At 42.8% G+C, this 26,921-nt stretch overlaps 2 protein-coding genes across 4 annotated transcripts in view; one reads left to right on the forward strand and one right to left on the reverse strand.

Annotated features, from left to right (window-relative positions):
* Positions 1-4,316, reverse strand: part of LOC105199377 (28S ribosomal protein S24, mitochondrial) — a 47,788-nt gene extending 43,472 nt beyond the window's left edge. The window contains exon 1 of the mRNA XM_039455718.1: positions 4,215-4,316. Coding sequence (XP_039311652.1) covers positions 4,215-4,316 — 102 coding nt within the window. The remainder of the gene's footprint in view (positions 1-4,214) is intronic.
* Positions 4,317-7,251: 2,935 nt separating this feature from the next.
* LOC105208213 (tetraspanin-5) overlaps positions 7,252-26,921 on the forward strand; it is a 119,390-nt gene continuing 99,720 nt past the window's right edge. For 2 of the 3 annotated variants that reach the window (XM_026135324.2, XM_011178008.3), the window contains exon 1: positions 7,975-8,064. In XM_026135324.2, the coding sequence (XP_025991109.1) occupies positions 7,975-8,064 (90 nt within the window). Of the gene's footprint in view, positions 8,065-26,921 lie in introns of all 3 variants that reach the window. The other variant, XM_026135325.2, reaches the window with a different exon arrangement.

Here is a 26,921-nt window from a genome sequence, read left to right on the forward strand (position 1 = left end):
TCTCCGGGTGTCCAGCTCAGGTCCTTCACTGGGGGCGACTCCGGAAACGCGTACAGCATGCTTCCGGAGCCCCCCGGACCAGGTCGGCCGAGGCCGACTCAGCACGCCGGGGGGCACCCTGGTGCGGGTCCCCCGGCAGGGCCGTGAGGCCAAGCCGGCCTAAGGTCGGGGGAGAGGACACCAGCCCTCCCCCGCCTCTTCCCCTTGTGATGTTTACGGGGGTAAAGCCCGGGAGTCCGGCCCCCCGGCCGGATGTCCCGGGCCCCTACGCGCCGGACTAGCCCGGCGCGGCGGCATACTCTTCTCCGTGTTGGGGGGGGGAGGAGGTAGGAAGGAGTTCCTTCCCCTCCCCCCACCAGCACCCCGGCGAGGCGCTAGAGGGGGAGCGATGGCGCATTGTGACGCGCGATCGCTCCCCCGGACCGTTAAGTCAGGTTTGCCTCGCCGGGCTCACTTACATGGGGAGCTGCCCTCCTCCCACGGCTGCGCGTCCCGAAAGCTGGGCCGGCAGCCGCAGGGGAGGAGGGTCGCTCCATTTCATCATTCCTGTGGCGGTCGCCGTCGTCCCTCTCCTCCGCAATAGTGGGGAGCGAGGGGGCGACCGCCACGGCTCTTCTGCCCCGCCGCCGCCCGGTGGAACTCCGGGGGCGGGGGCCGCTTCTTCTCGGTCGGGGCGGACGGGGCGGGGGCCGAGACGAAGCGTGACCCCCGTCTCCGCCGCCCCTTCTGTTCCTCGCGTCGCCTGGGGGCATACGACCCCCAGGCTGACGCTCCCGCACCTTTTCGGCCTCCTCCTTCTGCAGCATGACTCGCTCGCAGAAGGAGGAGACCGCCTTCCAGGCGCTCTCCCTGCCGACCATCTGACTGATGATGGCCGGCAGGGAGAGGTCATCTCCCACTTCGGCCCTCAAGACTCCGCGCAGCTCTTCCCACGCTGGACACTCTTCCAGCGTGTGCCGCGCGGAGTCCCGGGCGGCGCCACAGTGGTGGCACTGTGTCGTCGGCTCCCTCCTTATCCTGCACAGGTACTCACCGAAACAACCATGCCCGGTGAGCACCTGTGTCATCCTGTAGGACAAGCCGCCAAACGGGCGGCCCACCCACTCGTCCAGGTGTGGTAGGACGGCCTCCAAGATCCGAGATCCGGCCGCCGGCGGGTTGTCGATGAGGTTCCTCTTCCATGACCTCATCACCCGCCGACGGGCCCTCTCCCGTAGCAACGCGGCGGCCCTGGGGGTGACTACCCCCCCTCAAGGCGGATGGCTTTTGCCCTGGCGTAGGTCCACGCCAGGGCATCGGCCGTGTACTCCGCCGGGGGGAGCCCCGCCAGGGCCATGATTGCCGCGTTGGGAGTGGTGCGAAACGCGCGCGTTATCCTTCGCGCCAGCCGCCGCTGCACATCGTGCAACACCTTCTTGATGCGGCGGCTGGCCAGCGCCTCGCGGAACCACACCGGGGCTCCGTACAGAGCCCCGGACATGATCGCGAGGGCGTACGCGCTTCTAGCACCCACCCTCGGACCCCGGAGATTGGGCATCAACCCATTGAGGGCGTTCAATCTCCTGCCCAACCGCTGGGCCAGCTGGTCAAAGTGATCAGCGAAGGCCCAGCGACCGTCCAGGTGGAACCCAAGGTACTTCAGGGTTGCACCCACCTGAACACGGGTGTTGTCCACCAAGACGAAGGCCTGGGGCGGTACCCCGGAGGAGCCATCGTGAAAGAATATGGCTTCTGTCTTCTCCGGGGCCACCCTCAGGCCCAGGCCTTTTATGGGACCGACGACACAGGCCACTGCCCAGTCGCCGTTGGCGACTGCTCCTCCCCAGGAGATCCCCCCCGCCACTATGAACGTGTCGTCAGCGTAGCCGACGACGTAGCAGCGGGGGGGGGGAGGGCCGTGCGGAGCACTTTGTCGGCGTTCCATAGCAGGGGGCCCAATACGGACCCCTGTGGAACGCCACATGACACGTCCCTCCGCTGCTGGAGTCCGTCTTTGTCGCGGAACTCCAGCTCCCTATCCCGGAAATAGTCCTGAACGATGGCGACGAGGTAGGGCGGCAGGCGAAAGTACTCGCTCAGCGCCGCCACCACCTCGCCCCAGGGGAGACTATTAAAGGCGTTGGCGATATCCAGGGATATCGCCAACGCCACCATCCCGTTAGGGATTCCGAGAGAGACCGAACCTGACGTATCGCGTCAATTGTCGATCGCGCCTCTCGGAACCCGTATTGTTTGGGGGACAGTTCAAGACCATTCCGGGCCATATGCCGGATGATGCGGTTAGCGATTATTCGCTCGAAGATCTTACCCGCATCATCCAGCATACAGAGGAGCCTGTACGCGGAGGGACTCTCCGCGGGCTTGCCCTCCTTTTTAAGGAGGACAAGCCGGGCCCTCTTCCACCTCCTGGGGAAGGTACCTTCCCGGAGGCACTTCGTGTACGTGGCACGAAGTGCCTCCCCTACGATAGGCGATGCCCGGGCCCAGATTTTGGCATAGATGCCATCCGGCCCGGGCGCCTTCGCTTTTTTGCCAGTTATTCGGGCGAAGGCCGCGACCATTTCGTGCCTGGACACCTCCAGTTCCTCCGACCATCCTGGGGGAGGGCCGGACTTTTCCGGGATATCCCTCCCCCGGGTGGGGAACAGTGTGTTCACCACCCTTTGGAGGAACTGGGGGTCCAGCGTCTCCGAGACTGGAGGCGCCCATGGGCGAAGCCTTTTCATCACTATACAGTATGGCCTGCCCATGGGTCGCGATCCAGCTCGGAGATCGTATCCTCCCAGGCCGCGGCCTTCGCCCGAGCTATGGCGGTCCTCAGGGCCTTTCTGGCATCCCTGAGGACCGCCGTGTTCTGATAGCCCCCAGAAGAGTTCTAACTTTTATCATGATGGATCGAATCGCTAAAGTGAAAAACGAAAGACTTACATCAGACCAAAATTTTTGAGAAAAATTTTTTTTGCGTAAAATGAATGTTTCTTTATTAAAGAACCAAATTCTCTCTGTTACTATTAAACATCTTTTTTAAGTAAAATATGATTGTGCAAAATATGGGCATAAACGTATTGATATGTATTAATATCAATGTTAATGTAAATATTTCAGACTATAATAAATAAAAATTACGCGAAAGTAGACGTAATTATTCATTTGTGCACATTCTCGACCCCTGTTCTGGATGCAACATACGCAATACGCGTCAGATTTTATTTGCAGCAAAATGGATGTTAGCACGGACAACAACCTACATCCATTTCTCGAGAGATGGATGTGGGTTGTTGTCCGTGCTAACATCCACACTGTTTTTAACGGCGGGTTGCAAAATGGATGTGACACGTAGTTCCCATTCTGACCAGAATAGATGTGCGTCACTAGTGTACGGGAGTTTCGAAGCGTTATAGGAAAAAGGCCGCCGTGGCCGCTCTCAGGTTCCTCTCTGGCGTCGTAAAAACTCCAGTCTTGAACAAGTGTATAGTCGTAAGCTAAAAGGTTGCAACACATTTTCTTCGATTGTTTTTGAAATGTAGACTTGCTCATTAAACGGCGAACGTCATTGGTACTTACCTGTGGATCCAACCAATTAAGTATCAAACCATCTATCATCAAAAAAATGTGTTGCTACCTTTTAGTTCACGACTATACACTACATGTATCACGATCAGCTTTTATAATTTTAAACAATGATTTAATATCGTAAAGCAGCTATATTTGACAGCTTTACATTTGGCGTCGCTAGCATAAATAATATTACAATTAATAAAACTTAAAAAATCTGGAATTTGAATTAAATTTTATTGAATGCTTATATCTACGATTCCGAGATTTGTTAGTACTTTAATTCAGGAGAATTCAATTTTATTTATTGTTTCCTCTATCTTTCGCTCGTATTTCGTTTGCATTGAAGAAAACTATAGTCTGGAAGGAAACAGGATATAAATTAACTGTTGCTACAAACTCGTCTCTGTCAGTCTTCACAAATAATCGCTGAACAGTTTACAACTACAAACGCGGCAATGCGGACAAGTTATATCCTTAAGGAGGAATAACGAACGAGGGAGATAAATCGCCGATTGGCTTTTGGTTTCATTTCCCGCGAGGAACAAGTGCTTCTCTCCCCTCGTCACTCGACGTTTTTCCCTCTTAATAGCTTAAACGATTTTACAAAGTAACAAAGAACCCCTCCCTCGCTCGTACCCTCCCATCTCTGCATTCACCTTCCGAAATAATGTTACGGCGAAACACCAAGCCGGTTGGAGAACAGATAGGACGAGAAACTGGCTCCGATTGTTAGGATCGTTCCTCGGGCAGGGACGCATCTATAGAATATAATAAAAGATCATTGTTAGAGAATCAAAGATTACACTATCTCACAAGTATATATAAAATTATTCTTCATGTTATACTTTACACAAAAAATTGTTCATAATAATGAAGAAAAAGTCGACGGCTTCAATAAAATTAGAAATATTAAATACATATTTATACAATATAGTATTAATTAATTAGATCTTAATTGCTTAATAATTACATCATGATCGTCTAATTGTACGCTTGAATATGCTTATATGTGATTGACAATTACAGTGAGATACAAAGAGGATCTTTTAGAAGATTTCGACGAGATTTTTTTCGATACGAAGTGAATTTCAAAAGAGGAAGTCTATCGAAGTCCATAGTCTCCTCCCTCTCTCTCTCTCTCTCTCTCTCTCTCTCTCTCTCTCTTTGGAAGCTTAATTCAATGGGCACATGTGCGCAAACAGCAGGTAGTTGCACGCGCGCAAGAGAAGACGAGGGGAGACTGGGGAGAAACAACAGAGGGAGGTGAAAAGAGAGGCGAAGAGTAGCAAGCAACGTTAACGCGGCTAAAAAGAGAAAGAAAGACGAAATGCTGTAATCTTACACGAAGAACGATGAGAATAGAGGAGACCGAAGTGGAGTAAAACGTGTTGAACGATTGTGAATACACGGAGGCTGGTGGGGTGGAAGAGGGTGCGCAATCCTAGGGCGGCCCTAAAGATAACGTTTCCATTCGTTGCTGATATTTCCGCATCCAAGAAGCAAAGGGATATATGTGTGCTTGTATGTGAGACTCTTATCGAAAGGAAATATGTGCGCAAAATACATTTTAGTTCTAAAAAAAAAAACCATTTTGCTATTCAATTCCTAGTTTTTTCAAGTAGAGAAGAAAGGAAAGTAAAATTTTTAGTAAAATAATTAATGTATATTATGAAAGATTAATACATGTGACGTTTTTTTTTTACTTTCGGTGGTTGAATTGTTTTTATTTGATTTCAATGTGTAAAAATAATCCTTGATTGGCGAATGAAATAGCCATTTCCCATCTAAAAATACGTTCCAGTGTAAAAAGAGAACGGGTATTAATGATTGCGATCGTTGAATGTCGAAAATAGATATCGTTAGCTTTAATAACTGTACTTGTTTCGCGTTGACTTAAGTAAGATAGAACGATATAAGTTAATTCATCATCATTAACACGGAGCGATCACTCTGATAAAACTACTGCTCACGTAATGTCCTAAAGACGAGCTGTCACGCTAACGTGGATATAAAGAAATATCACGATCTTTACTTCGTATATGTGGACGTGTACTTAACAATTACGTGTGTATATAAAAAAGTGAACAATCGTAAAAATATATTAAACTATTTCACATAAAATATCTTGAGCAGAGTCGGGCAATTTGAAAGGCATTTGAAATATAAAATGCAAGCTTGTACTTTGTATTTCAAATCAAAAGATTGCCAATATTTGTATTCTATAATTCAAATACTAATTGCCAATATTTTGTATTTCCTGAGGGGAACTTGAACAGAAAAAGAAGTAAATATATTGGAGAACATACGAATTCATAGTAAAGCAGTGAGAAAAAGAAATACATATAAAAAATATGGGCTTCGTACATGGCGCCAAGGAGATTTTCGTGTCGTCTGGTCTCGATCGGATCGCAAACTCGGCGTTTATATGGAGATTGTAAGAATAGCAAGAGGTACGAAATCGCGAAAAAGCGCAACACGCAAACGAACAAAAGGGCATTAACGAAGATCTTAAAAATGGAGGGAAGGACGTCAAACGATAAAGAGAGCGGAAGAGATGCGTGAGGGAGAAGGAAAACGAGAAGATGGAACGAGAAGAGAAAGAGATAGAAGGGAAACGAAGGATGCAGCCCGGTGAGAGAAAAGTGAGGGGAGAAGGGGGCAGAAGGCCACCGAGTGACAGGAAAGGACAAGAGAGATAGAGGAAATGAGAGGGGACAACAGGATCGGCTCTTTCTTCTTTTTTCTCTATCTTGAAAACAGCGTGTTTTGATCAAACAGGTTTTTTCATCGTTTAATGCTCCATTCCATTTTATTCAACCATCATTTTCGATTATCTTAAGATCATATTCATGATTTGAACGGTTACAAAGGAATTTTTCTTTGACAGAATATTGAATGCTTACTATTCAATATGAATTGTCGCGAAATGTCATCTGATAAAAAAAATGCTTTTACAATTATTATTGTATTGAGAAAAAAAATTTTTGTAATTAAAAGGATACATTTTCTTAAAAGCATTTGTTTATCCTGTTTAAGTAAAAATATTTACTTTTAAGTAAATAGACATATTATCTTAAGTATATACTTTTGCTTATACATGAGAATATGATTGTTGATTTAATAATGATTTTTTTTCTATGTACATTTTTACATTTAAATAATGACTTTACAAATGAGCTAATAATAATTAATTAAATTGTTCTCTTAGATAAAAAAATCTGATTATCTTAAATATAAAAATAATTTAACAATAAGTATTTTCTACAATTGCAAGAAAAAAATATTCGATTAAAAATTATTTCTTCGTTTTATGTATTTGAATATTTCAATTAAGAAATTTTTTACTTGACTGCAAATAAATAAGCTATTAGGACCCACAGAGTAAATAATTTTTCTTTTGTGCTAAGCAAAATTGTTTGTTTTTAAGATATTTTTTTCTCTCAATGTACACTTCTATTTTCAATTTATAAATTTATTTTTAATTTCTCGCGTCGACAAAATAACGAATAAATATGAGCAACATAATTTTAATTTATAAATAGCTTTTTCATGATATTTACGAATCAAAATGGCTTTGTAACAAAGTCAAACACGTTTTTCACAAACACCTCGTGCCGGCCCTGAAAGAGGGAGTGATAGATAGAGAGGGGAACATGTTTGGTAGGGGCAGGGTGGTGAATCGGGTGGGGGATCGACCGTGCTGAAGAGAATCACGAGAGCAAGGAGGACAGCGAGTGAAAGAGAAAGAGAGATCGACGAGGTCGTTCGAAGGTGGGAGCGCGAGGTGCCCGAGCAACGGAGGAGAAGCAGATGTCTGAAGGGAAGGGGATGGCGCACGGGGGTGGTGGAGCGCGCAACGTGCAGCGCGGGGACAGGCGGTGGTCGCGACTTGCTGGCAGTCTCGTTGATCCGGCTGCGAGCAGTGCGCGCCGTGACGTGACAATGGCGGTAGTCGTAATTGCGGTACGGTGCGATACTGTGATCAGCTGATCGACCGAGTCTGAGAGAAAAGGGTAGAGAGAAAGAGAGAGAGAGAGAGAGAGAGAAAAAGAGAAAGAGAGAAAGGGCCGAGATCGCGAGATCGAGAGTGAAAGCGAGAGAAAGGACGCGCGGGTATCTTTAAAGAGGCACCGACCACGAGAAAGAGAGGCCCCCGAAAGAGTTTGCCCCCTCGCAAACCGTCTCGCGCTTAGTCATGTCGTCGCACTCGTGATCGGGTTCGAAGGTGTGTGCTCCTCGTTCTCCCCCCCGGTTGTATGTGAATTATACAGTGTGCCGCCCCGGCGCTCTCCCCAGCTTCCCTGCCCCTCGCCCGTCCCCGTTCGTCGTCACGCGCGTACATCCGCCCGGTGTGTTGTGTCTGTGCGGCACGTATGCGTGGGGTTCGCACGACCGGTAGATAAATGTCTCTCAGTCATGCCCGCCGTGCGGAAGTACCGAAGGGATACCAGCGAGGTGAGCTGCTGCCTCAAGTACGTGATCTTTGGATTTAACGTCATGTTCTGGGTGAGTACCGCGCGAGAGCTGCAACAGTCACTTTAGTCGGTAGAACTCGCGAGATTTTGGACGTCACGTCGCCGGAGGTGAGACGGCTCGTCATCACCGGAAAAAGAAATTTTTTTGTTACATGTCTCATCACCGAGAAACTCTCAAACAGTAAATTAGAACTTCGCAGCAGGGCACGCAGTTTCATCAGCCGTTTAAACGTTTAACTGCAATGAGGAAGCTACGAGCCTTAGCTCCGAAGAAATCCCGATCGTTACTTCCAAATGGATCTCTCAAATTTCTCCCGAATGTCGCGAATATTGCCTGCAGGAGGATTCCGAACGTTACGTCCAAACAGATCTCGAACATTATTGTCGAAGGGTTTTTGAATATCATCTCCTGAGAGAGTTCGAACATTGTCTTTTACGAGATGACGTTACTGCCGATGAAATGCCGGGGGTCTTAAGAGTTTTAAGATAAAATCTCGTTTATTCGAAAAAATTCATAAGGATTGTGAACGTTATATCCCAGGAGTCTCTAAACATTAACTCTAACAGGATCGTAGCTTCATATTAGAGGAAACGGCGAGCGAACTAGAGGCGAGCTTTGGTAGCTGTGTAAGCGGTTCAACAAACAGAGCAGTTCTATAATATAATGGAGTCCCTTTTAATTTATACAACCTTCGTAGCTTTACAAAGCCATTATTAATTTTCCGTGTGTTTGTATGAAAAGTGTAACGCGAGCGAACAATGTTTCCAAGGTGGAGTAAAATTTGCCCTACCTTCCCGTCGCTTTTGTTTGCATCGCAATGAGAGGGTTTACTGTCGCTCCGCACGCGAGCGCCCTTTTTTCGCGTTCAAATGAAGTGTGTCGCGTTGTTTGTTTAATAACGCTCGTACGTTGTTTCTAAATGTTGATAGAGCGAAGCGATCGCTCTGTGTATGTACGTTCAAGAACGAAACGCACGATCTCAACAGTCCCGCGTAAACACATTTACGAAATCTCGGTTGAGATACATACTACTTGTCGCTCCATCGCTCCTCTGGATCCACCGTGCGTCGTTGCACTTTGCGCGTTCTTATCTTAATGATGGTAAATGGGAAAGTCATTGACGCGCGAAGCACTCGTTCCGTTTCCTCCATCCCTTCGTAAAGATCTCTCCCTTTTCACAATGGAATCCCGCTGGCAGAATGCGATTACGTCTGTCACGTCAGTCGAAGAGTTTCCACGTAAAACGCTATCGCGCGCGGGCAGTTAGACAAATATCAATTACCGTGTCTTACAACCGAAGCTTCTTATTTGTCACTATCAGCCGATACCTAAGAAACGAAAACGGAAGCAGAGTTTTTACCATTACATTGTATTAGGTACCTTTTACGTTTGACGTATAGGTACATTGAGAGAAAAAGAATTGTTAACTCGACTGTATTTTTCAACTCAATTACATTTTTTTAGTTCAAGTATTTATCTATTTGAAATACATAAAATATTTGTATTTTAGTTTAAACATTTATATATTTAACTTAACTACATGTGTAGAGTTAAATACATAAATACTTGAACTGAATGAATTCAACCAAGTTAAAAAATTTAGTTAACAACTTTTTTTTCTCACTGTACGTAAAGATCAAGTGAGCCCTTCGTTGAAATTAAAAAGTTACTAGATTCAGTCAATAGTTTTATCGTTGACAATGAAGGAAAATTAATTAAGTTCTTGTAACAAATTAAAAATTAAATCTAATTATATCTTAAATAACTCAAATTATAAATTTTAAGATACAATTAGGTCGACTAGATCTAGTTAGTACTTCTAAATGCATTCTGATCATAATAAATCAAGAACGTCTTTTCTAGAACGTCAAACCGTTGTTCACAATATCTGACCTAAAATAATAGTCTCGCCAGCTCAACAGACTTCGTACGATTGAGTGCGATTCGATAGCACACTTAAAAGATCATAGCTAAACGCGACGTGTAAATATGGATTTGGACCATCGTTCGAATTTGCCATAAAGCTTTCGGGTAAAAGCGAAACAGTGCTTCAAAAGATAGATTTTTTTTTTTTAGATGGTGATAAACTTGTTTGTCGGCCAAGAGATTTGCGGATCGCGATGTTGCATTTTTGCAGGGAAAACACCGCGAACGATCCGCAATGCAGCTCGCGCGCGCCGTGAGGTGTCCCAATTGCAAGGACCGCGACGATGCACGGTGCAGCGGTGCACGTGTGCGTTACGGTCTGCATATTCTTCCAACAAGCGCGATAGTTAAAAACGTATAAGGAAACTCTGCCTCTTTTACAGCAAAGGTTCAAAAATAAAAAAATAAAAAAAGGAAAAAGATACTCCAAAAGCGCGTTTGACTTAACGCTCGCAACACTCGCGAGTTTCACTTGTCCTTGATTAATAATTTGATACACAACAAGGATGAAATGACTTCGGGAGCGTTGCGAGCGTTAAGTAGAACACATCTCAAGTGTGACATCTTTTTTCTTTTACTTCTGCGATCTTAATCGAAATCTTTTTGCTGTCGCGTCGTCGTACTGTTAAATATTGAAGAATCAAATTTAAATACATTATATCGTAAATAACGTTTGTTATTTTCAATTTCTATGTGTGACGACATTTATTATTTAAACATAAAATATGTAGTTAAAAAAACAACATCATTTCTGTGATCGAATTGCTTAGTTTCAATGTAAACAGGATACATATATTAACATATGACCTAATAATAAATTGGATTTGAGTTAAATTTATAACATTTATATAGTTAAATTGTTTAACTTTATTGCTTTAGTTAAATTAAAGATATATTGAGTAAGAGCGATGGCGATTTATAAGAATGATCAAAAATAACTTACATTGGATATAATTCGTCACTACCCCGAGAGAAAAAAATTTTTTAATGAAAAAAAATACATTTTCTTAAAACCATATATTCTGTTGCAAGCATTGCTTGTTTTGTTTAAGTAAAAACATTTATTTTTAAGTAAACATAGATATATTACTTGAAGTATATTTTTTCATTTTTTTTACATTTAAATCATGATTTTACAAATAAGCTAATAATATTATTAAACTTAATTAAATTGTGTTATTAAATTAAAAAATCTGATTATCTTGAATATAAAAATAATCTAACAGTAAATATTTTCTAGAACTGCAAGAAAAAGTTCCTTGATTAAAAACTATTTCTTCATTTTATAAAAAGAATATTTCAATTTTTAACTTGACTACAAATAAATAAGCTACTAGCATCCACCGAATAAATAATTTTTTTGTATCAAGTAAAACTTTTTGTTTCTACATATTTTTTTCTCTCATTGTATGAACTTAACAGTGTAACAGCACGATTCGACATACTCAAATTGCTTTTAATTTATTCCATTAATCCATTTACAACTGCATTAAAATCGAAAGAAGAATAAGAACGCGACTTTTTGGGGAAAAAAAAACAAAAAACAAAAATGCCCTAATCAATGCGTATCGACGACGCGCGACGTTCGCATGCTTAAAGGGGATGGCGCGGGCCGGTTTCGCGTCAAACAGATTCAGAATTCCGTTTGCGGGACACCGCTTGCGCGTCGTATCCGCGTTCCTTTGATTTAGGTTCCGTTTGATCGAACGGCTGTCATCCCCGCCGATGTGGACGCGATAGATCAACAATACCGTGCGATGGCCGTGCGACACACGCGCTGTTTACAAATCGCGTAATTTTATTTCGCGTACGCCTGCGTTACGGAATATCCGCGCGCAACGCGCGTTACCACGTCCGCGAATTGATTTACGTGCTGTAAAACAGGACAGCGCGAGAGCCTCGAACCCGTCGCGCGTCGCGTTGCACGGGATTTCCTAGTGAATCCTATTTCTCGGCGAGACAAGCCTTACGCGTTGTCGGCGAGACGCAAGATGCGAGATTTAAGGTCTTCCTTGATATAAATCCGACCTGTCGTTAATGAGATATCAATAACGCCGCAATCAAAGCGGAAGAATGGACCTAGCACGGACTTGTTCACAGGCGTTAGCGTAATAAAAATAAGTCTGCGATTCGACGTCTATTTCTCGCGCACTGTTTTTTAGAATAAAGATAAGTGTTTATTTCTCACTCACCGATACCGATGCGCAGCGGCGGAGTATGTAGACCTGCAACACACAAATACAAAATCTAGATTAGCGTTCGAATGACACAATTAACATTACAAAACTAATGTAATGTTACTCACCACAGGGTTCTTCCGCCGTTGCCCGATGCCTTCCCGGCCTCCGCTTCCTCTCAGATTCTTTGATGCACACAACTAACACAACACTCGCGAAAGAGATTAATTACGATCACGCATTAATTATTAAAACGCAAAACACTTTGTTGACTCCCGATGCTAATCAAAGCGGACTTTATTACATCACGACATCACAACGTAGCGAGACGGACATACAACCGTGCGAGGTTATGATCCAGATACGAACGCGTAGATCGATATTCCGTCGGAACAAATGTCGCACACGAAAACTCGGAACTAGTCGCGGGTACAGAGAGAATCCGTTCGACATCGATGATAAACAAAGCTTGCGATGATTCGCGCGGAGTCACCTTATAACCTCTAAGCCGCGGCCGTCCCGCAAAAACAAGAACGCGCGCGTACGAACGGCACGAACGTTGCGACGGACGCAGCTCGCGGCGCGGCGAGAGAGGCTCGCCGTCGCTAACTTCACGCCATTAAGCCACCCCGCAAGAGAGCGAGAAGAAAGATCCAACGCACGCGTAGCCATCTCAGGACGGTAGCTATTTCGTACGAATATTCACGACACCGATGTACATTATGCGGTGCACACAAAAATTCTGTGTATGTAAGAATTGGTCGCGAAACATCCGTTGCGAAGCAAGCACGATACACTCGCAATCACATTCATTCGCGTCCGTCGCCTGGCGCACGGCGAAGAGTCAACACACACGTCTCAGGACGATCGTCACCTTACAAAGCACTGTACATAAACACTCGACTCCGTACCGAGATCCACACGGCAAGATCGCGGCCGCCGAAATGCGTTTCGTAGCCATTGTGCCGCCGCCACCGCGCGAAGTCGACCAATTGACTGCTGTCCCGTCGACTGCTGGCCCGACGGGCGACGGGTCAGCAGCCGAAAGACCGACGGCGTGCGGCGGCGACAACAGCACAGCGACTACGCAACGCATTTCGGCAGACGCGATCTTGCCGTGTGTATCTCGGTATGAGTCGAGTGTTCGTATTGTTTATGTGCAGTGTTTTGTAAGGTGACGATCGTCCTGAGATGTGTGCGTTGACTTTTCGCCGTGCGCCGGGCGACAGAAGTGAGTGAAGATGACGGCGAGTGTGTCGTGTTCGCTTCGGAGCAGACGTTTCGCACCCGATTCTTCTTACATGTATAGCGTTTTCGTGTGCACTGTACAATGTACATCATTGCTGTGAATATCGGTACGAAACAGCCGTCGCCCTGAGATGGCTACGCGCGCGTTAGATCTTTTCCTCTTCTCACTCTTTTGCGGGATGGCTTGATGGCGTGAAGTTGGCGACGGCGAGCCTCTCTCGCCGCGAGTTTCGTCCGTCGCAACGTTCATGCCGTTCATATGCGCGTGTTATTGTTTATTGTTCTTGTGGGACGACGGCGGTGTTTACACCTTTAGATTAAGGTGATTCCGCGTAAATCATCGCGAGCTTTGTCCGGTCAATGCATCGCGTAATATCAACTCGCGTGCTGTTATCGATGTCGAACTGATTATCTCTGCACGCGCGACTCGTTCCGAGTTTTCGTGTGCGACATATGAATGTTCCGACGGAATATCGATCTACGCATTCATACGTGGATCATAACCTCGCGCGGTGGCATGTCCATGTCGCTACGTTGTGATGTCGTGATGTAATAAAGTCCGCTTCGATTAGCGTCGGGAGTCAACAAAGTGTCGCGCGTTGTTTTGAACGCGATCGTAATTAATTTCTCATTCACAAGTATTGTGTTGGTTGTGCATTGACGGGATTTGAAAGGAGGCGGAGGCCTAGTGGGCATCGAACAACGATGGAACAATCCTATGGTAAGTAACATTATTTATACATTACCCGCACAAAACAAAAAAATTGTCAACTTGACTTGATTGAATTTCTTCGTTTCAAATATTTATGTATTTAAGTTAAATATATGTATAAATGCTTGAAATTGTTGAAGTTTAAATACATAAATACTTGAATTGAAGGAATTTAATCAAATTGTAAAATTTAGTAAAATTAATAATGTTTTTTCTCAGTGCGTTACTTTCAGAATTAAAATAATTGTATCCCATTAATCGTATGTATTTGACACAGAGCCAAGGTTGTTGAATTTTTATAAGAATTCACGATATACTTAAAAAAATGGTTTTACAAGTACATCTACAATTTTTTAACTGTAAAAGAATTAATTAAGGTTATCTACCATCAATTATCTATTGATTAACAAATATCGCATATATTTGATACTTAATCAATCTAAATAACAGAGAAGGAATTTATATTTGAATTGTTTGTGAAATTTAGAGAGAAAATTTTTCTATGCCGTCTATTCATGTTAAGGTCAATCATACTTGATATCAAACAAATTTAATATTTTATCTCTACATTAAGTTTGCATGAAATAATAAAAGTAATATTGTTTTTGTTTTGTAATTTTTTTTCTTTTGCAAAGATAAATTTTTGTTTTAGGATAAAAATGAATAAAGTTCATGTGTTTCAAAAATAACTAATAAAAGTTAAAAATTAAATCACTTTAAATTAACTAACAATAGAAGGTTCATCGATTAACAGCGAATAATGGAAATGCTTGCCCTTTGTCGAACAGTGAAAAATATGCGCGGGTCGTACCAAACCGACCGGGTTCTTCGATTGTGTTGAAGTAACCGCACGATAATGAACTCCGTGCGAGCTTATTTTACCAGGACGGATTAAAGGTGTTATTGATTTTCCCGCAGCCAGGTGGTTGACTCGGTTCGGGGTTTTCACGAAATGTAGCACTGGCCTAGTGATATGTGGAGAGTTCTTCCTGCCAGGCACTTCGCGTAATTAAGTAGCGGTCGTGCCACGAAAGACCACGCTCATCTGAGATCCATTTCGTGATTTGCCAACGAAAATATGAAAAATAATTGCGGATCGCTACCAATTTATCCTTATGTGCGGTGTATTTTAATGAACTAGAATGAAAGAACGAGTTTTCATAGAATAACAACTAGACAAAAATATAGATTATTCTCTGTTAAAGGAAAAATTGAACAAAGTTAAATGCCAATAAACTTAAAATAATCGAGAATAAAAATAAATGTAAAATAAATCTAAATTCTATATGACGGATCTTGTGTTTTGAAAGCAATGCAATATATAAAAAAAACTATGTATCTTTTCACTGAGAGAAAAAAAATTTTTTAATGAAAACAATATATTTTTTCAAATTATATATTTTGATGCAAGCATTTGTGTTTGTTCAATTTAAGTAAAAATATTTACTTTTATGTAAACAGACGTATTACCTTAAGTGTATAATTTTGTATTGTCACATTTTTACATTTAAAAAATGATTTTACAAGCTAATAAAATTATTGAATTTAGGTTGTTTTCTTAGATTAAAGAACCTGAATACTTAGAATATAAAAACAGTTCAATTGAGAAATTTTTAACTTGACTGTAAGTAAATAAGCTATTATTTACCTATTGAGAAAATAATTTTTTTGTGTTGAATAAAATTTTTTTATTTCTCGATATTTTTTTTCTCAGTGTATTGCTCGTACATTGCACTGATAATAATTAATGAGACTTATTTCTTTTTTCAATAAGACGATTGCACATAGAAAATTTATCTATATTCTTTTCTCGAGCTAATGATAAATGGTGATAACTATTCATTTGTCGAAATTTTCATACATATACTTTAAGTACAGTATCGGAAATCGAACGCAATATTTTTATTCACCGGGAAAGTGTTACCGAATTGATACGCGGTCGTGTGTAGAGCGACCGCGTGAAAATCCGCGAAATCGGTGAATCAGGATTCTCTACTCGCTCTGAGCGACAATAAAAGCTGCAACTTTGAGAGTACGGTCCTGATATTCTTTTGGCGAACTTATAGACATTCACCAGCCCTAAGTACAGTAGTTCGGAAGTCGCGGCGAGTTAACCCGGCAGCTACCAGCGCTCTTCATTGCCTATATGCACAGGATGAGATTTAAAAGAGAGAAGAAAGGGAGACGCGCTTTACGCACAACGTCGGGCTTGTAAAATTTTTACGCGTCGCTGAAAAATAATAATGACCGTCGCGCAAATAATTTCATCGCGGAGTTCTTCCTCAGCGATGGGCGAAATGGTTTTTTTTTTTTTTTTGTGAACGGAAACCCGAGCCGCGCCGGTCGGTTCGTAAAGTTGGCGCGCGGAAAATGAAATACCGCGCGAAGCATTTATGGCTTGTCGGACGAGAACGCGCCTCCGAGATCGTCGTTCGCAATCCCGTAACAAACTCGTAACGCAATTTTCCGCGCGCTCGTCCCTTTTTCGCCCTTTGAGTCGCGAGAGAGGAGAGGAGAGCACAAAAAATAGGACGCGCCTTCCGCGTTTATTCCCTTCGGCTATCGGCCGATGCTCCCATTCCAACTGCTATTTGCATCTCCAATTGGTAATATCGTCGCGATATCGTATTGATGCAGTCATTGTGCTTATCGTACTTGCACAGCTGGTCCATTTCCGTTGCCATTCGCTGGAATTAACGGCAGCCGCTTCAATGGCTAGTTTGGGCATTTGTTTCCGAGCAAACTCGTGGAGTAACAAATTATATTTCATCGTTTATTCTTCATATTTTGCTCGGAAAATGAAAATAAACTATGCAAGCGATAGATTATTGAAATCTGCGCTCTATGCATCGTTAAACATTAAAGAATCATATTTAAATCAATTCCTTGGGTTACATAACATTTCGTTATTTTTAACTTCTACGTATGCCGAAATGGATTATCTTAGCACAAAATATGTAAGTTAAAAAACAATCTCATTTAAGCAATTCATTTCCGTGGTTATATTAGTTAGTTTCAAAGTAAGTAGTGTCTACATTAATATATGTAACCAGTAAATAATAAATTAAATTTGAGTCAAATTTAACATTTTTATAATTAACTTTATCTATTTTTCCGTTTTTGTTTAAAATATTCAAATTTATAACATTTTAAGTAGGAATAATGACGACCTAATGATTGAAAATAATTCAAGTAGGATAAAATTTAACACTACGAATTTAACAAGTGTATATTTATCACATTTAATTTAAAAAATAGAGATAGCTCGCTTAAATAATAGATGAAAAATACTATTTTCGAACTATTTTCGACTAAATGAATCTTACTATTTAAATCTCGGATCCTTTTTCAGTCGTGTCTCTCGGACTTTGAAATCTTATTCCACCTTCAATCTTCGACCGATTCTTTTTTTATCCTAATTTCAATTATTAAAATATTCAATGAAGACACGTCGGGAAGAGTTCGCGTGGGCGAGATTTGCACAGGCGGACATCCCGTATGAAAATGTTCGAGTCACCGCGGGCAGGCGCGTTCTCGTATTCGACTGAAAAGGAATCTGGCCGCGAGATCGGCATATTTCACGAGCCGAATCCGTTCACCGCGCTTTCTGCTTGGCTGCTCTCGAACAGATGATTGGCCTTGCCGGCTGACGATGACTCCGCCGAGCCGGGCGGCACTCTCCCGGCTTTGCACGTCACTCCCGTGCGTGTGAACGGCCGCGCGAGCGTGCGTGTCCCGCATGATTCCCGAGGTGCCCGACCACACGAAACTACGCCGATACTGCTCTTCGCGAAAACGTCAGTCTGTCCACCTTGCGTGGCGTTGTATTACTCCAGGAGAAATTTACACGCGATAAAAAATTTGCACTTTTTACATATATTTACCCGGAGCTACGTAAAATTATAACTCTCGATGCGTATCTGATGTACTCTGAAGAGTGGAAAAAAGTAAGAGACGATAAGTTGAAAAAAATAACCCAGTCTCGGAATATTTGTAACGCTGTTAAATAGTCGGATTTATAGAATTTACAGGATGAAGCGAGTCAAATGGAATCTAAACCTATTCGAGTCGAGCATTTATTTGAAAGCGCGACGCGCTGTAACGCGGCGAGTGCGCGTTGCAATAAAATAAAAGTACTTAACGTCGAGGATCCGGCATGCCGTAGCTACAAAGTAAGTGAACTTATTCGTACCTACTTATTTGTATGTAGTACAAGAGCAGTTCCATTTGAATGAATTCATTCATACTTATTTTCTTTAGTCCGTTTGATCTCTTTTAACGCGAGTTCGCGGACTTTTCTCCGAGAACAGCGACTTTTCGTACTTTTAAATTCTCCTAGCTTCTCGCAGCTTAAGAAATAACGAAACGATTTTCTATGAAGCGATACATTTTTAAACGCCGAGCACTTCCAACGTAATCTTTCTCTCTCCGCGCGAGAACTTCCTAGATCCGTCCCTGCCAACTACCTTCCTTCACCTCTCCGCGGCCCTCACCGCCGTCCTGTATCGCCGTCGGCGGCGTTTGAGGAATCTCATTACAAAAGTTGCCCGTACAACCGGTTTCTAACCAGTGCAACCGGCCACCATGCCACGGAGGTTCGCGGAGGTATTCTGGATGCGACTTCTCATTCGATACATCCTTTACCCGCCAGGATGTACGAACTTCCGGTAATGGTGAACGGGCGAAGAGGGAGAAGTGCGCACGTAGAGTTTACACGGGGATGGATACGCTCGGGACGACGACGACGACGATGACGTGTACACGACGATCAAAGCGATGGCCCGTTGATTCGCCCCGGGCCCTTCGTGCTCCGGAGTGACAATGCGGGGTGGTTTTGAATTCATTCCGCGACGGTTTACACGCGGCAAACGCGGATTTTTCACTGTGATTTCTTTCCGCCTTTCCGTCGACAAGTCTGACAAAATCTGGCTCGTGTAACACATGTCAATGCCTTCGTTTACGTTAAGGCGAAACTTTGTTAGTTTGTCGGATGAATAGACAAACCCATTATTCCAACTTTTTTTCTTTCAGAACAATTGGGGCAAATCGCACATTTTTATTCGAAAGAAAAATACCTTCTGATATAATACATAAGAAATCTGTGGTTAAATCAGCGGCATGTCCCCCGTATATTACGACGTCCGTCGTAAACTAATTTTTCGAAGCGGAGATACGATGGAGAAATATAATTTCCTCGTGGTACATCTCACATCTACGGCGTAATCGCGGCTGGAGATTCGTCGTGTATGTACGAGAACTATGCCACACAAGCATGTGCGAAGGGCGTCGTTAAAGCAGTTTTGCCTCCGTTGGCCAACGCTTGAATAGAACCGTGGCACACACTCTCGCGTGCGTCGCGGTCCTTTACAAAATTCTCCCTTGAGAGAGGAGAATTTTGAGGTAACTTCTTTCTCCGATATTTCTCAAGTCGTTGCGCCGCATGTGCAGTCGCGGAAGCGGAAGTCGTCTCGTTATTCGTAGCGCAGACTGTATTAACCCGACAAACGGCGCCGCGGGGAGTTCTCTTCGAATAAAATGAAAGAATCGTATGACGCTACAACTATTGTCAATAGTGGATGCAAATCTTTTTTTATGTAATAAAACTTATATACATACGTACGTAGTTACAGGGTGTCCGAGACCAGCCGTTTTGAAATAAAGGAAAGAGATTTTTGTCACAAATGTCTCAACTAAAATTGTATTGATTTGAAGAGAGACAAACAAGTTCTGAGAAAAATCGACTTTTAAAGTTTACATAGAAGTCATTTATTTTTTCAAAAGAAATTATATGACTTTTTACATACCGTTTGTTTTCTGTTTCTGAACTCCCTGAATTAGTGTACACTTAAAATAAAATAGGTATATGTTTGAAAGTTAGCGAAAGCAAGAAGGAACGTTCCAGTGCAGTCTAATGCAGGGGAATAAAAAACAAACATATCATTTTTTTCGTTATTTTGCGAAAAAGTATCAAAGTAGAATTATCGAAGAATAGTTTTTTGGATAGTTTGTATTTTATTCTGGGATATATCGATATAAAATATCTTGTAAACTGTATCGATTTTTCGAGAGAGCTCTTAGTACTTTTATAGAATAGCTCAAAGAATTACATTAAAACAATCTTAAGATTCCATTTTAAAAGATAGCGGTGACCTCTACGTGGTCTTAAAAGATTGATTTTCTCGAAAATTGATTTGTCTCCTTTCAAACCATACAATTTTGATTGTTGAAGAATTTTTAACAAAAACTTTTTCTGTTTAGTTAAAAAAAAATGGATGTAAGAATTGTCTCAGACATTCTATATACAATAATGTATATAAACGTATATGTATAATATATATGATCGTCTACAAGACACGCATTTACATTCTGATTATCAACAATTCTATTTTGCATTCTAGAACTAATTGAGCGAAATTGAATCTCTACTTAATATATGGATAAACAAATCAAATTATTGTTTTACCACCCGTACGAACAACAAGGAGTATAAATATCATATATTAATATGAACGTTAGTAATTACTGTGAACCTGACGAATTAATTAAACGCGCTGAATTAAATTAATTAGTGAAATGATAATTATTCCCACGAGACGTATCGACTGTAATAACGTATATATGATATAATCTTTTACCTAGAATAACTACATCCTTTTACACGCAATTAAAATAACGGAAAGAAGCAAAAGATTAAGAAGAGATGTTTTTACGTAGCAATAAATTGTAGCAATAAAGTTCTCAAGTCTTAATACTTGATGTTTAATGAAAAGTTTAATGAAATATTCGCCATAATCCAGTTACGATTTCAAAATTGTAAATTGAAAGCTAAAAATCTGAAATCGATCGTAATCACTTAGTACGAGCGACTGATATCGAGAATTTTATACCAATAAAATCGCGTTAAAAAGTTGCGACTGAACTTTGGAAGACAAAGGACGAATTTGGGGTATTTGGAGCGCGCGAACGAGCGGTCGCTGACATCGGAGATGCGCGGCCGAGAAGTCTTCTGGGAAGCAACGAAAAGGAGCGAGATAATGGCATTCTACGGATGTGGGATGGATGCGTTGAAATGGAACGTCGCGGTGGTAGTGTTCGCGCATTCTGCCGGAATCGCGAACATCAAAGGCCACACCGGTCGCGCGCGCAGTATAAAGGTGCACATACGACCGCATCGCAACATCCGGAATAGTTGCAAACCGAATGCAAAGCGACTGCATTCCTCACCTTCTTCTCCTCCTTCTCTCTCTCTCTCTCTCTCTCTCTCTCTCTCTCTCTCTCTCTCTCTCTCTCTCTCTCTCTCTCTCTCTCTCATCCTGTCCTGGAATTATGTTAATGTCAAGCGTGGATGGCCTCAAAGCCAGAGTCCGCGAAAACGACAGGATGCAATCGGGCTGCTTTCATCCAGCCTCGATAAAATTGTATCTATCAGTCTACAAAGAGAAATTGCAAGGAGATGCGCAGAAATATTCTATCGCTTTGCTTTTTCGAAAACTTATATAAAAGCATCCATCGATTTATTTACTCATTGTTAGATGAATTAATCGAAATGTGTAAATCGTCCAACTACTGAATAAATAAGAGCTCATAAAATATACGAAACGATCAATTTCACTGTAGTACCTAAAAATTTATTGTAGCTAAATGTAGAAAATAATTTTGTGTTGGACTATCAAAATTATTCTGTAAAACGTTTAAGCATGATGATACTACTACAAGAAGTTTTGACTTTCTAACAACCAAGTTAAGCATCCGATTTTTAAATGGTTCAACATAACTATTTTTAGATCTTTATTTCAGCAAAATTGTTCGTTCCATGTAGTGAACGTTAATTCATTTATCACAACAATCGGCACTGTATATATTTTGATAAATAATTATTATGTATATTTTTAAAAATTAATGTTACATACAAATAAAAGAATAAGGCGCGAAGTCGCGGTGGCACGGAAATTTGGAAGACTGCTACGCAACGTTTACCCACCCTCTGATGCAACTTTGATAAAGAATGCACTGAAGTTACAGTCTGCAGAATAAGGGGGGAGGTGGGAAGGAGGGGAGGGAGAAGATGCTTAACAAGCGGCTACTCGGGGAACAATTTTAAGAATTAAACTTCTCGCCGGGACTCCGCCAGCCGGTCCCCGCAATTCTCTAAGGAGAAGAGCAGAGGAGAGGAAGGGGCAACGCTTTGTAATCTTATCTCGCCGGTGTAACGCGAGCGGCGCGTTACACCGCCGACGCCGAGATTATTAAAACGAACTCCCGGATTTTAACTCCGCCGGACCGCCCCCGGCCGCCACCGTTATTTCTGAAGTCCGATGAGAACTTTAACAGGTGGGCGATACGCTCTCCGGTGTATTGCCTTCGGCTTTTACACGAGTACTTCTCTTCTCATAAACAGTTCGACTTTCATCGGCGTGCAGCGAGTAATTAGTTGCTAATTGAACACCGTCGTGCGATCAAAAGCACGTGCATAAGAATGCCAAAGTCTTGAGAAATGAGCCCTTGATGGCAACTATCAATGAGCAAGCGCTGCTTGAATTGCAATCGGGAGTTTAAATTTATTGAGATAGATCAGTATTTAAACTCGTTCTAAAGTCTCAAAGTACACCACATAATTAATAACAAAATTATTCTATAATTAACTTTATTTTAAAATATTGATATTCCAGTTTTTTTTTTAATTGGCAGATGTTTTAAATATATATTTTTTTCTATTTATTCTCTTCTCTCTTTCAACAATAGATTCAAAGATATTATTATCAACTTCAATATAAATATAAATATATATATAATTTTCGATAGAATCAAGTATTACCTTGTTTCTTCTTTCAATAAGAATCCCTATAAAAATCCGTATAATCTCAATGAAACTGTAAATACTGTAATCACTATATTGCCAGTCTATGCCGACCCATCTACTCAGAGCCGAGTCAGAGCACAAAGCGTTACTTCGTTTATTTCGTTGAAATAAAAAGATGCGAGAAAGAAAATACGCTCGATTCCAGCAACAACAATGTTCGGCGGGGCTGCATTACATGCAACTCGGAGTTGCGGCTGATGAAATCGTAGCGGAACCGACGTTAAAAGCTTTCAATTACCGACGACTAACTGCGCCGGCGGACTTTATACCGATCGTTACGCCGATTACGCTCGACGATAATACTTTTTATCATACGCGAGCGAGTGCACATAGCCTCCGTCGTGCAGTACAATTTGGCGAAAGCATAAATGCCGCGTTAATGGCGCGCGCGCGGTGTAGGGTTTATCGCGTTTGCGGTGTATATTCTGATACGGCTCGATTTCGATGGTAGCTCGCAAAGCACGTGACGACATCGGCGACAGGATGTATCTGCCCTTTGTAAAACGCGTACAAACGTAATTCCTATTTTTAGAGGTACGCGCCCGTGCGCGATTTGCATTCCTTTTATTGCAGTTCCGCCGGCCGATCGCAAATCCGTTTTCCGGCTGAGAGTCTCACTTTCGTATCGCGAATCCCGTCCCATTCGTCTGAAGCTCGCGGCTGAACTTTCAGCTTCGGCCAAAATATCGATGACTCGATCGGGCTTAATCAGCGAACGTGTGTCGCCGTACGTGCGTTTGAAACGTCCAAAACGTTGTCGGATGGATCGTCGTCGCGTGATTCACCATCGCCTTTGCAACCTTACAGAGTTCACAACACGGCGAAGGACAGCGGAAGCCGCGTTGGATATTCTCTCACGTCCTCACGTATATCATCGACACCCATCGCGCGGGATAATGAGCGGGATGCTAATTAACAAATAAAGGCCGTATGCATACGTCGGCGCATGCGAACCGAGGTCCCGCAACGCGATTCAAATTGAATGCTACATCGGAACAAGCACTAACGCCGATTCGCTTTCTAATCATTACGTAACCCGCGATATTAGAAGCCTGGCGCAGTTACGGGATAGTTGCCGTCCGCCTGGCATACGCGTATGACACACACTTATGCAAATTCACGCCTGGAATGAGATTGTTTTCAATTGCAATTAAATCAAATAAAAGGACACGGACCGACATGTAAAACTGAAAACACAATTAATTAAGGATTGTTACAATATATACATTTTACAATTTTACAATATACAATATATTTTTAAATTCAAACTGCGCCTTGATAAATTTTTCTGTCTGAACTTGAAAATAAATATAAAATCACACAAAAAATATATCAGTACTAAAATTTAGCTATGATCGTTGAGGCTCTTCAATTAGTAAATCCAAAAAAAAACATTAAAAATAATTAAAACGCATTTAATTTCCTGTTGCAGATTTTTGTCTCACGTAAATATTTTCATAATTTAATTAACGTATTACATACAAACAAAGAAGTATAACGATTTACGCGCGAAATAAAATGGGATACATTATTTGCGAATACATAAATTTAATTTGTGCAATGTAATTAAATTAAAATCAAACGAGGATTCGCACGTGTCGCGAGAAGTGCATCGGCGAACGATGCGCTCGCGTTTCTTCCCGAAGGAGGGAGAAACGATTGGTTTCCTGTCGCGCTTGTACGCGTGTATTTTCATTCGATTTACCCGTGAGGGGAATGACGCTCGATCATCTCTCCGCCGGTCGGTCAATTTGCGTCTCTATTAACGCCTTCCGGCTAAATAACGAGTCGAAGTGACGCGCGCTCGCGCGCACGTGAATTAATGTTACAGAAAGTATCCCGTCCAAAACGCAGCATCCGAAACATTTCGCGATAATTATTATCCGCACGGGACTCGACAGCGCGCGAATTATTATATTCACGGCAAACGCTCGCATTGTTTACATTGTTGCCGATCGCGTAACTAATTACGGCCGGGTGACCATTAATTTTCAATCGACGTCGAGGGCCGTCACCGTGGAGAAATTAGCGGCGTCGCTAATTGATCACGCGGAGATGCGTTATCTCTGCGTTAATTATTAAACTGCATCGTTAATCACGACGATTATTCACCGCGTTATTTGCATTATTTGCGACGAAACGGATAAGTTAAAAATTATAGTCTTTCCCTAATATCAATATGCTCCTGTAAAAAAAAATTAATAAAAAAACATGTATGGAGATACTTTTTATTTTATTTCCAAATTCGAGCTATCAAAAGCGAGATTAACTTTTGCGATTCATTATTTAATCGGTATATAAATCTGTGTGCGCATACAACCCTCTGTATATACCGTATAATCGAGGGATATTCTATCGAATCGCGACGAGTCGAACGAAGAGCCCAGGGCATTTCGGAATAGGTTCCGTATTAACCTCTCCCCTCATTAATATTCCTTGTAATTATTGCAGCAAATTACTGCCGCATGATACTGTCGCGAGGCGCCCGAAATTTCAATATCGAAATTCCGCGTGGCGTAATGCACGACGATCGCGTTAAATGCTGCATCCCCACGACCGCGCCGCCGCGAGTAGACGAAAATATGCGCGGCTGAAATATCGGACGTATTTTACCAACGGTGTTACCTCGGCAAATAAGAGGTAGGAGGTTCGCGTGTTGTGCATTCATCGTGCTAGTGCATTGTTAACGCGCATCGAATACCCCCTTCCCCTCGACACTCAAAACGCCTCCCGGATTCCTTCTCTTAACTAAATTGCCTCGTTCATACGACGAACGGCGGTTTCCGTCGCGCTCGTTTGTCTCGCAGCTGCGGATTAAGAGATTTTCACTTAAAATGCATCTTGCTGGGGAGAGACTGCAATACACTCCCCCTCTCCTGCGCAAATATTTTCCCCTCCCCTCCTAATATTGAATAATATTGAATAACTGCTGGAAATTTGTACCTAATGGCGAAGTCGATATTTTTCATGATAGATTCACGTATGATAAAATTGTGTAATGAAATTAAAATAAAATTGCAAATAAAATGTCATAATTTCTTCCTCGCTATTTATCTAGAGTCGCACGCGATAAACAATACGATTAAGTATTCTGCCGGATGTGGAAAAGGAAAACAGCTGGTTACGAGTGTGATTGCAACTCGTGTGTAGATTTCTTTTAATAGATGCATATGTGTTAGCGTGCGGTCTCTCGTCTCGGTTCGTGCCGACTACACTTCGTCTTTATTGCGGCGTGACGAATGTCTGGACTGGACGGTAGAAAATCGCGCGTTCTTCTCTCGGACAGCTTTATTTGTTTGAAAACCGGCCTGTTGCGTTGCCACAACAGTTGCGAGCGAGCTCATAAGAGATACAGAAAGGGAGAAAGAGAGAGAGAGAGAGAGAGAGAGAGAGAGAGAGAGAGAGAGAGAGAGAGTGAGCGAGGGAGGGAGCGCGAGGGGTTCGACGACCCTCCTCGCTTTGTCGTGAGTCACACGGATGAATAAGTGCAATGACGTGAGAGTGCATGCGTACGTGCGTACGTCCCTGGGTCGATGCGTGTGCGAAACGCACTCGTCTTCCGGCCACCGGAAAATGTCATGAAGAACATTATTATACCGCGATCCGCCCGCGCTCACCCGAACGCATCCTAAACGCATTTCCCACTAAGGTAATCCCTTTGTCCCGATTACTTCGGCGGAAGCCTTTGATCTGCGAGATGAACGGCGTGACGCAACGAACTTTGTGCGCGCCGTCATCGTCGTCGTCGTCGTCGTCGTCGTCGTCGTCGTCGACGGCGGCGGCGGCGGCGGCGACAACGGTGAGATAGGATGCTAATGCCCCGGTTATCACGCGCGAGTGAAGCTGCACCAGTTTTAGCCGGCACGCATAATTGCCGCCATAAGAACTGCTCGGCGCAATGATGACCTTTTCGCGAGTATAGTTCAAGAAGTTCCATGAGAAAATGTCAATTAAAATTCTCTAC

Source organism: Solenopsis invicta, chromosome 12 (assembly GCF_016802725.1).
Source record: "Solenopsis invicta isolate M01_SB chromosome 12, UNIL_Sinv_3.0, whole genome shotgun sequence".
Lineage (NCBI taxonomy): Eukaryota > Metazoa > Arthropoda > Insecta > Hymenoptera > Formicidae > Solenopsis > Solenopsis invicta.